Source organism: Eptesicus fuscus, chromosome 13, assembly GCF_027574615.1.
Source record: "Eptesicus fuscus isolate TK198812 chromosome 13, DD_ASM_mEF_20220401, whole genome shotgun sequence".
NCBI lineage: Eukaryota > Metazoa > Chordata > Mammalia > Chiroptera > Vespertilionidae > Eptesicus > Eptesicus fuscus.
Window position 1 is genome coordinate 65,389,012 of NC_072485.1, and position 12,477 is coordinate 65,401,488.

A 12,477-nucleotide genomic window follows, 5' to 3' on the forward strand; every position below is an offset into this window, starting at 1 on the left:
TCATACAGCGCTGGACAGCAAGTGACCTCTCACCAAAGCTAGGAACCGGGCCTAGCACACACAGGGCAAGGACCCACTGTCCAGACTGATAACGTGGGTTGGCATTCTCGCTAAATGTTTATAAACTTGAGATCATTTAACTTTTCATATCATCCCTGAAAGCAGCTGTTTCCAGTCAGGAAGTGTTCTAAACAAACCATCTCTGGAAGGACACCGCAGGCCACTCCAGACGGGAAGTTCTGCAACCCTCTCTAGTCAGCAGTTCGCCAAGATTTGGAGCTGAAGTGGAATCTGGGAAAAATTTTAATTCAGAAAGGAGCCCAGTAACCTTGTTCCTGGCTTTAGGAGTTGTCTGGATGAGAGATGAGGGGACGACGTGTGAGGAGAGCCATCACAGGGACTATTTCCTCCATTAAGCCTGGAGCGATCTTAACACGGCTGCCGCCATTTGCAACCTCTCCTGGGAGACTCCGGAAGTCTCCTTCAAGTGCTCTGGGGCCTACCCAATTGGAGCGTCCAGACCCTGTTTTCGGGGTGTTCGCTCAGCCATGAGGGAGAAGCCCGCTACCATCAGAATTCCTCCGACCCCACCTCTCGCGCCGACCTTCTCCCCCAGCTCTCAAGTACCTCGAGACTTAACCTCCCGCCAAAGTGCTCCTCCTCCTGTGATTGGCTGTCCCAGAAACCTTCGGCCAATGGGGATGATGTATCCCGGCAGACTAAACCAGAGAGCTGGGGAGGAGGGACGTCGGCCCCACGACGCATGTGCGCGAGGGCAGCAGCGCGAGGTGCGTGGCGCCAGGCGCGCGTGGCCGCAGGTCCTCCCAGTCATCACCTCCCAGTGCATGAGGGTGCCCCGCAGGAAGAGGACGCCAGAGAGACGGAGGCTGCAAAGGCCGTGCGGCCATAGCTGAAGGTGAGGGTGAACCCTGAATTCCGGCCTCCGGGATCCCCACACTCTATTCCCAGAAACCTTTGCGTTAAGGAGCCTCTCGTCAAAGGAGTTGGGCCAGGGCGCCTGGGCGCCCAGCTTTGCAGGGCCTTCCCTGAAGCCCTGCTTCTTACGCCAACTCCGATTCCCTTGGTTCCGGACGGGAAGAGGAACCTCAGGCACTCACCCACCTGTGCTGCTTTTTTGGATAACCCTCCCGTTGCGAGGCTGGACACTGGGAGGAAGCAAGCACAGAGAGGACAGCAGGGGCGACTCCTACTACAGAGCCAGTTCAGGTTGGGTCTGGGGACAAGGCGGGAGCTGGTGGGTTGGTAAGCTTCCCCAGGGCCTCAGTTTGGGCCCTTGCAACAGCTGCCAACCTCCTCCATCCGCATCTCTGGCTGGATCCGTATTGAACCTATCCTTTCTTAATTTACTTTTTCACTTGTTTCTTTCCTGATAGTTTAATGTTAACTCTTCTGATCATCAGTGCCACCTGACAGAAAACTGCATGCCAGGAGAGGAACACCAGCTGTGCAGTAAGTGTAAGGGATTCAGGGCGAAAAGCTGGAAATGTAGTTAGCCTGAAGTCAGAGTATCCAGTTTGTTTTGGTTGGGGTAGAATGCTTAATTATCCCTGTCCATTGTTAGCCAGGTAATCAACTGGACTGACAAACCTAAAGGCTAGATTCTTTACCCAATGAAATCGGGCTCGCTTTAATCAAGAACATCTGAACCATTAGGTAATGTCCTAATTTCTGTGCCCGACCTTCCCACCAACTCCAGCAGCTTTTCTTTACTGTGCACCCTCTGCTGGTTAGTGTGGTAGAGTGAGCTCAGAGAAAAGATGTATACACTTGCTAGAGAATTTTATATTCATATTGTTTCTTAAATGTTAAATTGAGGATTATACCCATGTAACTCTGGAGTGTGATGCTCAGGAAGAATATGAGTAGTCAGAACTATAGATACTGTGAATGAGGAAAGTTCAAGGATAATAGCTACTATTTTGGGGGTGATAGTTATTATGTGCCAGGCACGCATAGAACTAAGCAATTTTACCTGCATTGGCTCATTTAGTCTTTAAAACAACCCTAAGAGGTAACTACTGTTATCGGTTCCATTTCATAGATGAGAAAAGTGAGACTCGAAGTTAGGTTATTTACCTGAGATTCAAATTGAGACTTATCTTGTATCTCCCTCATGAAACAACTATGATAGTCTTTCTTAAAATACCTTGGCACAATTTCTGGGCTTATGGATCCTCAACTTTCAAATTTTCCTGCCATTTCAAAGACAAAAAAAGGTATAAGCATAGTTCTGAAATGTATGTTCTTTTATCCACAGGAATCTGATCTGTGAAAACCTAGGTTTATTAATAGACCAACATGTGTTCTCCTGCCAGTCCCAAAATCATATACAGAAATTCCCGGTTCCTCCGGTTGGCTTTTCTGCAGCTGTATCACCAGCAACAGAGTGGGGTATTCTGTGATGTCCTTCTGCAGGCAGAAGGTAAGAGACTGCAGCAGGTCCTTGGATAACATTGTTTTGTTCAATGTTGCTTCATTACATTAAAAAGGGAAATAAAATTGATTCCCAGCTAGGCCACTGTCTGTGTGGATTTTGCACTTTCTCCCCATGCCCGGTTGCTAGTTTCCTTCCACATCCCAAAGATGTGTATGTTAGGTGAATTAGCATGTCGGAGTTGTCCCAGTCTGAGTGGGTATAAGAGTGTGTTTGTGGGTGCACCCTATAAGGGAAGGGTGTTTGTCCAGGGTTGATTCCTGCCTTGAGCTGCCTTATAGGCTTTGGCCACCTACAACCCTAAAGTAGAATAAGCAGGTTGGAAAATAATTATCTGACTTGCTTTTATGAATCATTAGAGGCCCGGTGCATGAAATTCATGCACGGGGGGGGGGGGGGGCGGTCCCTCAGCCTGGCCTGCAATGACTCAAGTGTTCTGTGCCCGGCCTGGCCAGAGGCCCTCCGAGGCTGGACGCAGAATGCTTGCCTCGTCGCTGGGGCAATGACGCAAGCACTCCCCCTCCCCCTGCCACCCTGTGCCCGCTGCCCAGAGGCCCTCCGTGGCTGGGGTGGAACGCTTGCCATGGTGACAAAGCAAGCATTCCGCCAGGCTGTTCACGCTGCCCGCTCTCAGTGGCTGCCCCCTCGGGACTGGGGGACTCCAGCGGGGCTGAGAGGACTGGGTGCCGCCATCTTGTGGCTATGGGCACCGCCATCTTTGGCAGAGTGATGGTCAGTTTGCATATTCCCTCTTTATTAGATAGGATTCTTTAACTGTACATATACCTCACATTTATTACAATGTTTAATATTGTAAGTGTTTCGGTTCCTTATTTAATAGCTTGGTGGCATTTTTGTGACCAGAAATATGCTATAGAAACTTAACTCTTGTTTACATAATTAGCCTATGGTAAAATTAGTTTCTTTATAGTCATTTTGCTTGAAGTTCCAGTTTCTAAAAACCTATTAATGACATTGAGAACTTACTGTAGTGGGGACTCAATTGAAAACTCACCATAGAATAAGATAAAAAGACTTTAGAACCAGGAAGAGGAGGACAAAACCAAAAAAAAAAAAAGTGTTCTCTTGCCTTTGAGCACTGTAAGCTATTTGTTAAAGAGCTGTTTGTTTTCTAGGACAGTTATATTTGCAAGAGTGAAAATGAGACTATGCTCTTTTTCCCTTAAAAAATGAAATTAGCCCTACCCAGTTTGAGTGGGTAGAGCATCAGCCTGCAGATCAGAGGGTCCCGGGTTCAATTCTGGTCAAGGGCATATACCTCGGTTGCAGGCTCCTCCCTAGCCCACATGCAGGAGGCAACCAATCAATGTGTTTCTGTCTGTCTTTCCTTCCCTTCCACTCTCTCTGAAAGATCAATGGAAGAATACCCTCAGGTGAGGATTAACCAAATAATAATAATAATTAATTATAAAGTTTAAGTGTAGAAATTCTATTAAAACTTGGATAATATCATAATGGGATGGTTGTGAGTATTGAGTTAACATATGTAAAGCACTCAGAAAAGTGCTTTCAATATATTAGGTGATACTATTACATAGTTTCCTATTTTCTTTTTTTTTCTTTCTTTTTTTTTTTTAGTTTCCTATTTTCTTGCCAACCTGTTGCTTTTTTTATTCTTGTCTTCAAATTTATGGTTTTTATTGTTGTTTGACCTAAAATACAGAGGTGGGCAAAAGTAGGTTTACAGTTGTTCATACAGAAAAACATATAACACAAGAATCTATATATATATAAAAGCCTAAATAACTGTTATGACCGAGCAACTGGAATGACCAGTCGACCAGTCACTACGATGTGCACTGACCACCAGGGGACAATGCAGGAGCTGCCCCCTGGTGGTCAGTGCATTCCCACAGGGGGAGCGCCACTCAGCCAGAAGCCAGGCTCACAGCTGGTGAGAGCAGCTGCAGCAACGGGAGCCTCTCCTGACTCCACCGCAGCGCTACTGGGCGGCAAGCAGCAGCGGCAGGGCAGCAGGCCGGGATGAGCGTGAGTGGTGCAGCACCCAACCCTGGCTCAGGCTCCTCCCTGGCCACCTGCCACTTGGCACACTGCTACATCCCTCAGGGGATGCCCAACTGCAGGTTTAGGCCCGATCCCCGCAGGCCAAACTGGTCTGTAGGGATTGGGCCTAAACCGGACATCCCCCGAGGGGTCCCGGATTGCAAGAGGGCGCAGGCCAGGTTAAGGGTCCCCTTTCTTACCCCCCTCCCCACGCTATCCCCTGGTGCACAAATCCATGCACCAGGCCTCTAGTAAATAATATAAAACTAAGCTGTGTTTGGCATACAATTGTAAGCCAGCTTTTGGTCACCCCTGTATATATACCTTATTTCCACCTCTTCCCTTTATATTTAATATGTTAAATCAGCATGAGGTTGAGCCTGGGAAAGGTCCAATACTAGGAGTCAGTTTGCATTCTAGTTTTTTTAGTAACTAAGTGACAAATGGGCAAGTAACTTCATTTCTCTGGAGCTCAGTTTCATTTATAGAAAAGGATTTTGACAACCAGTATTGTATAGCACTCTACAGTTTACATAGTATATATTCTACTGTATATGTCTCTTATAACAGCCTTGTGAAATAAATAATGTTATATATAAATGAGCTGAGGCCCAGAGAATTAAGTGATTTGCCTGTTTGTTCTCTTAGTAAGTGCAGAGTTGGGATTCATTCCTTAATTCAGAATAAACAAAAAGTGTATTACCTACTGTATGCTAGTGCACTATACTGGCATGGGCATACAATATATGTAAAGATAAAAGTCCTTCCTTGAAAGGAAATCACTTAAGGGAAACACTCAAATAACCAGTATATTCAGGTAGGAGCGGGAGGGACAGGCATTCCCACGGGAGTGAGGGTAACTGTGTAGTATGATAACCAATTGGGGTAACTATTGGCTGATACAGAAGCATCTTTTACAGGCTTGAGTTTGGGGAATGGGGATTCAGGAGATTTTCTTGGAGGAAGTAACCCCCTATAGTGAGGTCTGAAGGGCAAACAGAAATAGGAGGAAGTGAGGAAAGGTTTTCCCCAGGCAAAGAGAACAGAATATACAGAGAATTAGAGATGTGAAGAGTGATTTGTGAGTGGCTTCTTATGGCTAGAGTGCAGACTACAGGAAGTGACCAGAAATATTACTAGAGAAATTAGCAGCAGCCATGTGAGGTCTTAAGTGTTATACAAAGGAAGTAGGTCTTGTCCTCAGAACATTGGGAATTGTATTTATAGGTTTTAAGAAGGTCATGATCAGATACCTACTTTTAGAAACAGCACTCAAGCTGCATAAGAATTATTGGATTACTCATGGGCCCAGATAGGAGGCTGTTTTGTAATCCAGAAGAGGGGATAGTGGCCTGAACTAAGATATTGAGTAGATAAAGAATTTTTAAAACTTCTTGAAGTTGCCGAAACTGGTTTGGCTCAGTGGATAGAGCGTCGGCCTGCAGACTGAAAGGTCCCAGGTTCGATTCCAGTCAAGGGCATGTACCTTGGTTGCGGGCACATCCCCAGTAGGAGGTGTGCAGGAGGCAGCTGATCGATGTTTCTCTCTCATTGATGTTTTTAGCTCTCTATCTCTCTCCCTTCCTCTCTGTAAAAAACCAATAAAATATATTTAAAAAAAAAAAAAAAAACTTCTTGAAGTTGAGTATAGATTCTGTAATCAGCCCCACTCCCCAACTCCCAGTACAAATCTTTTTTTGCTACTTACTAACCATATAATTGTAGGCACATATTTAACTATGCCAAAATTTACTCATCTATAATAACAAAGCTACTTCATAGGGGTCTGGTAAAGATTAAATGAATACTGGTAAAACCCTTAGAATAATACTTGGCATATAATGACTCAAAAATGACTTGCTTTTAAAAAATTAATGCTTAGCCCTACTTGCTGTGGCTCAGTGGATAGAGCATTGACCTGCAGGCTGAAGGGTCCCAGGTTCAATTCCGATCAAGGGCACATGCCCAGGTTGCAGGCTCAATCCCCAGTAAGGGGCATGCAGGAAGCAGCCGATAAATGATGATTCTCTCTCATCATTGATGTTTCTATCTCTCTCTCCCTCTCCCTTTCTGAAATCAATAAAAATATATATACATATTTTTTATATATATTTTATAGTTTTTTTACAGAGAGGAAGGATCAGGGACAGAGAGCTAGAAACATCGACCAGCTGCCTCCTGCACACATCCTACCGGGGATGTGCCCGCAACCAAGGTACATGCCCTTGACCGAAATCGAACCTGGGACCTTTCAGTCCACAGGCCGACGCTCTATCCACTGAGCCAAACTGGTTTCAGTAATAAAAATATATTTTTAAAAAATTGAATTAAATGCAGTAGGTAAGGGAGAACAAAGAATCAAAGATAACTTCAAGTGCTCAGGCTTGAACAACTGGGTGAATGTGATACTTTATTTTGAAATAAACAGTTTTGGTGGCATCATCAGCAAGCATTTGGTATTTGAAGCCATTGGAGAGACTGAGATTGCCCAGGAAGTGCCCATAAAGTGAGAAGGTGGTTCAGGACAGACCACTGCCTATTAGGCAGTAGATAGAGCTCAGGAGAGAATTAAGTTCTGAGTGTACATATCCAAAGGTCATGCCCTTTCTATTAGATCACAAGCAGCTTCTATAACTTTTTTATATTCGTGTGAGTCACGAAAATTTATTTAGCAAGTATTTGATCCTACTCTGTCCAACATTGGATATACTGCAGTAAGACAGTCAGTCCTTATATTTATTGAAGGTGGACGATACAGATTGCCAAGTGCTATGATAGCTGCAGAATACCTCTCTGTGTTCAGGAGCACCAAACCCAGACATGGGAGTGGGGGAAGGCTTTTTGAAAAAAGTAATGTCCAAACTAGATTTTTAGTTAGCTAGGTAATAGCTCAAGGTTCCAGGAAGGCAAAAGGGACATATTTTTCCTTCTACTTGAACTTCCATGGAGGAAAATTGAGAGAAGGAGCAACCCATTTCAGTAGTAGTATCTGTGCTTAGCTCATGGACATGCCAGCCTGCATGAGATGACCAAGTGTTTGGGTTTCCCTCCAGGTGAGGTAGTCCCAGCCCATTGCTGCATCCTGTCCGCCTGCAGCCCCTTCTTCACAAAGCGCCTGGAGCAGGAGAGGCCAGCTCAGGGTTGTAAGGTGGTGCTGGAGCTGGGGGGCCTGAAGATCACGACCCTTAGGAAGCTGGTGGACTTCCTGTATACCTCAGAAATGGAAATATCTCTGGAAGAAGCCCAAGATGTGCTTTCTGCTGCCCGTCAGCTCCGCATATCTGAGCTAGAATCCCTTCAGCTAGAGGGTGGGAAGTTAGTCAAGGCCCCTCAGGGCCGAAGACTGAACCGGGAGTGCCTACAACCTCCAAGTGCTCCACCAATCTCTGCCAGGGTGGTGGCATCCAGCCACTGCCCTACTCCACTGCCTGTTACCCAGACTCCTTGTCCTCTTGGGGCAGTGAGATTGAAGTTGTCAGGGAAGGACGAGGGGCCCCAGGACAAGAGCAACCGACAGAATGCAGGGAACTTATCTGGCACTCTTCTGCTCAAGAGGAAGGCCAGAGCCTGCCCAGCTCCGGAAGAAGCAAGCTCTTTGCCATCAAGCCACAGTCAGGGATCTAAAGAAAATAAGAGTGACCCTGCCCTTGGTCCTACAGAGCTTTCCCCACCCAGCTTGTACCCCTCTGTGGATAAGCGACTATTGCCCAGAAAGATCAGGCTGAGTCGTTCAAAGCTATCACCTGATGTCTATACATCCAAGCCTTCCAGCATTTTAAGTGGATCCAGTTCAGTGCCAGCAGCCCCTGGCCGGCGTCTTTGGCGACAAAAGAGTATAAATAAAGACGTGCTAGAGGACAAGCATACACCAGGGAGAGCTAGTCCTCTACAAAGCACCTCAAGCCCATCTGGTCTTGGAAAGATGGGTGGGAGTAAGAAATGGAGCCCTGAAGTCAGGGCACCTAACTTAGACTCTGCGGAAGAGGGGCAGGTTGGGAGAGTGAAGCTTAGGAAGACTGTTAATGGGACCTGCTGGGAGGTGGTACAAGAACCTCCCCTTAAAACCGCTAAAGATAGCCCTCATGTCCCAGAACCTGGAGACTCAGATGAGCCTCTAGGAATTCAGCCATCCTCAGTTAACCAGCTAGAAATATCATCAACTAGAATAGACCTGTGTCAGGACTCCCCTGTGTCCTGTAAGTTACAAGACATTCTGCTCTCTGCTAGCCGCTCCCCAGACAACCAAGTGGTGAAGTCTGAGTTTGGATCCAGTCCAGAGCTGGTAGGGAAGGAACCTGGTTTCGATATTGACTGCACAGAGTCATATGCATTTGACACGGCTCTGCTAGAGCAGCCCTGTGAAGCTGAGGAGTACCGAATCACAAGTGTTGCTGCCACCAGTGAGCTGGAGGAGATCCTGGACTTCATGCTATGTGGCTCAGACATCGAGCCTCCTACAGGATCTCTAGAGAGTCCCGAAGCTGAGGGCTGCAGGACCCCTAGTTATCACTTGACAGAAACAGGAAAGAACTGGATCGAAGGGGAAGAATGGTATTTACCAGACATGGAACTCTGGTCCAGAGAGCTAACTGGATTAGAGAAGGAACCTGTTGGTGAGAACAAAGAGACAATTGAACCCTTTAGCCCCCTTGTCATGCCCTCTAAGATTAGTGAAGGGGAGGTGCTTTCTGTAGGACGCTCTTGGACTCAAGACCAAGAAATTACCAGTTCCAAGCCACTGGATGGTCAGAGGGACAAACTTCTCCACATTGACTCCCTTGACCTTCCCCAAAGGTCCTATGGGGACCTCTTACCTCCCTGTACTAACTGGGTAGAGACAGGGCTGGAAGTATCCCTAACTATGGAAGATGTGTTATACCCTGCCCTAGAACCAGGCAAGGAGGTACTTAGCAACTCTGAGCTGTTAGACTCACCTTCTGCCAGCCCTGAAGAGGAAGAGATTGATGTGGTAGATTGGACATCAGAGGGGAAGCTAGTACCTACCAGTATTCCCTCCGTATGGCCAGACCCTTCCTCAGAGTCAGAAACAGAGGTAGATATACTAACCTAGTGGATAGGGAAGGCAGTTTAGGGGCACTGGGAGGATGGGAAATGTTGGCTAGCAAAAGTGGTATTGGCCGAGAGGCTAGCACATGTCTGCCCTCTCAGCACAAGAGGCTGGCATTCCCCTTGCTCTCCTTAGGCCGTGCTCTCCCCTCCCCAGGTTTTGGGAGCTGGGCAGAAATTTAGTACCATGGGTAGAAAATTATGAACTTGAACCTTCTTGGTTCCTTATAATCTACTTTACAGTGACAAATAAGTAGAATAATAAACTATGAGGTCTCCAACTCTAGTGTTTCATAGGTAATAGCTAAGGCCAGGTCTCCCAGGTTATGAGACACAGCGAATTCAGGAAAAATTAAGTACATCCTCTGTAGTAGTTCTGTCACAGAAAATGTTCCAAAAGGCGTGAAGCGGTGCTGGAGTGGAACACAAAGTGTATGGGAGTGAGAGGACATTGTCCAGCACCTTATATGTGGGACTTATTTATGAAACATACAAAGGGGACCAATCCCATAAGGCTGGCTTTTATCCCTTACCATACAATTAAGTTTTACTTTAGTAGTCAAGTACTTTATTTCAACTTTTATTAAACCAAATCCAAGAACTTTTCAATGCCTTACTAGTGTTGCCTCATAACTGAACCATCAGTTCTTCAGGGGAAGAAACTATAGCTTCAGGCACATAACTGAAGTTTGGCCATGTCCCGTCATAAATGCTCCTTCATCACCAGAAACAGAAAGCTGTGAAAATGAGAAAAAAATGTTAGTAAAGAGATCTAGCGTCCAGTGGTCGGCAAACTGCAGCTCATGAGCCGTGGTTTGCCGCTCTGTTGACTAAAGAGTTTACCGACCACTGCCTTAGGGAAAAATACTTAAAAAACATTTTAATAATGTACTAATGTCTTTAACCTCAAGTTAAAACTTCTGGGTCAGAGTAATGCCTTACGAAGTGGTCGGCAAACTCAGTCAACAGAGCAGCAAACCGCAGCTCGCGAGCCGCATTTTGCCGACCACTGATCTAGGCAATCATATAGCCTGAGGAAGGCTTGTTCCTCCATCCTTGAACCCAAAGACTCAGGAGAGCTCAAGGATTGCATCCTCCTCCCACATCTCAACATCTCAAGGTTATGAGGCACATACCTATGACATGTGAAAGCACTGTATGAACCACTAGATATGAAAACAAGGACAAATTTAAGTGACTAAGTACAGTAATGAAGTGTTACCATATGCGACTATTGATAGAAAGACCCTACTAGGAACAAATAACACAAGAGGGTTGGGGTAAGTATACATGAAGTTACACAAAGATTTTGCCAATAAAAGGGGGAATCACAACCCATACAAATAAACACGTGCCAGTGATTTTGTTTAACTCATAAATGAGGGTACTGGTAGGATTTACAGTCCACTTCAAAGTTTCAAAACACTCACCACCAGGGGTGTGGAAAATGAAATATTTTACAAAACCGACCCATACCCTCAGGACAATACTTAACTGCACCTTCAAAGGACATAAATTGCATTTCTATAAATCATTTACATTTGTCTTGGAGCCAAGTCTTAGAACTTAGATTATGAAATAAAACCTGGAATTAATAAAGGGCACACTAGATAGAACACAGTAAAAACAAAACAAAAATGCTGATTTCAGTTTTTCCTACCAATACAAAGGGAAAGAGGTATTCCCAATAGAGGAAATACTGAGAACAGTTAAAGAGGGAAAAAAATGTAGCTCCTCTATGAAATGGGGGGTAACAGAGTTGCTTCGAAAATATCCACACCAAGATCAACCCATCCCTCCCTAGGCCGTCGCCGGCCCCCATTCCAAACCTCAGCATGAGGATTTCAGCCCAAGCCGTCCTACGAAAGGTACTTCTTCAGCTTCTCCACGACTTCTTGCGGCTCAGGGAACTTGAGTTTGCGTGGGGGCCCCTTCTTAATCCCAGTCCAGAGCTCCACACCTGGGGAAGGACCGGATGGAGACGTTCCTCTCTCCCCCGCTGTGAGACCAGCCCTTCCTCTCCACCGAACCATGCCCTCTCCTCCCAGCCCCGGGTCCCCACTCACTGCTGCCGTCCGGGCGCAGCAGCGTCACCTCGAAGCTGCCCCTCCGGGGCTTGGCAGGGTTCACCTTCACCGGGAGCTCCGAGGCCTCTAGGCGCAGCGCCTGGCTCAGGGCCGCGGCGTTGCGCCCGTACACGCGTCAACTCGTGCTAGGAGATGAGGAGGGTCAGAGATCAGGGCTCCGGGTGTGCGACGCCCTCACCCCCCTTCTCCGTGACTCTCCGGGCCCCTCACCAATGCTCGATAACGACCGTCGCCTCCTCCACTTCCTTCTGGCCGCCAGCCAGCTTCTCCTGCTTCTCAGCTGCCGAGACCACCGCCGCCTCGGCCTTCCGCTTCCGCCCGCGGGAAGCCATGGAACCCGGCCCGGGAACAGGGTGGAGACGCGGCCACGGAGCAGTGGGCAGCCCCTCGGCGAGCTCCAAACCGCTGGCCCTAAACTCCGCTCCCAGAACAAAACGTCTCCCAAGCAGCGGAAAGCGTGGCACACGTGGTCCGGGGCGGGACCTCCGGGCACAGCCACTCTGCACGCTGGGTAGGGGGAGCACCAGACCTAACCACCTGCGCCTAATATAAATTTGCTTAGTTGAATTCATGAGGCTCAGCAGGTACAGGGACAGGGACAGGGACTAGGTAGCTCTTAAATCAATCCTGGTTTCAGGTTTTTCTTTAACCGCAACTGCGCGAGCGGCTAAATAGTCATAATGGACTCGGACACCACCACCTCCCCCCCTCCCCCCAATTAAAACTTCTTCCCTGGAACCTATCCCGAGCAAGTCTACAATCTAAGGGGGTGCAACCCAAACTCTGGATTTAAAGAAACTGTTCGTCCCCAACTCTCCCCAATCCTGGGTACCAAAGACTGGC

General features: G+C 47.1%; 2 protein-coding genes across 2 annotated transcripts; one reads left to right on the plus strand and one right to left on the minus strand.

The window, feature by feature from the left end:
* Positions 1 to 7,505: 7,505 nt before the first annotated feature.
* On the plus strand, positions 7,506 to 9,566 carry BTBD18 (BTB domain containing 18). The gene has a single exon (XM_008159332.2). It carries the CDS (start codon positions 7,506 to 7,508, stop codon positions 9,549 to 9,551), a length of 2,046 nt encoding a protein of 681 aa, XP_008157554.2. The 3' UTR covers positions 9,552 to 9,566.
* A 540-nt stretch (positions 9,567 to 10,106) lies between these two features.
* SELENOH (selenoprotein H) lies at positions 10,107 to 12,125 on the minus strand. The gene is made up of 4 exons (XM_028136228.2): positions 11,845 to 12,125; positions 11,614 to 11,759; positions 11,377 to 11,507; positions 10,107 to 10,284 (listed from the first exon to the last, which is right to left on the minus strand). The coding sequence occupies exons 1-3, from the start codon at positions 11,964 to 11,966 to the stop codon at positions 11,407 to 11,409; spliced, it is 369 nt and encodes a 122-aa protein (XP_027992029.2). The 5' UTR covers positions 11,967 to 12,125; the 3' UTR covers positions 10,107 to 10,284; positions 11,377 to 11,406.
* Between the last annotated feature and the right edge of the window lie 352 nt (positions 12,126 to 12,477).

Bases quoted from the DNA above. Each gene is read 5' to 3' on its own strand.
- BTBD18 (XM_008159332.2), top strand. From the start codon at position 7,506: ATGACCAAGTGTTTGGGTTTCCCTCCAGGTGAGGTAGTCCCAGCCCAT.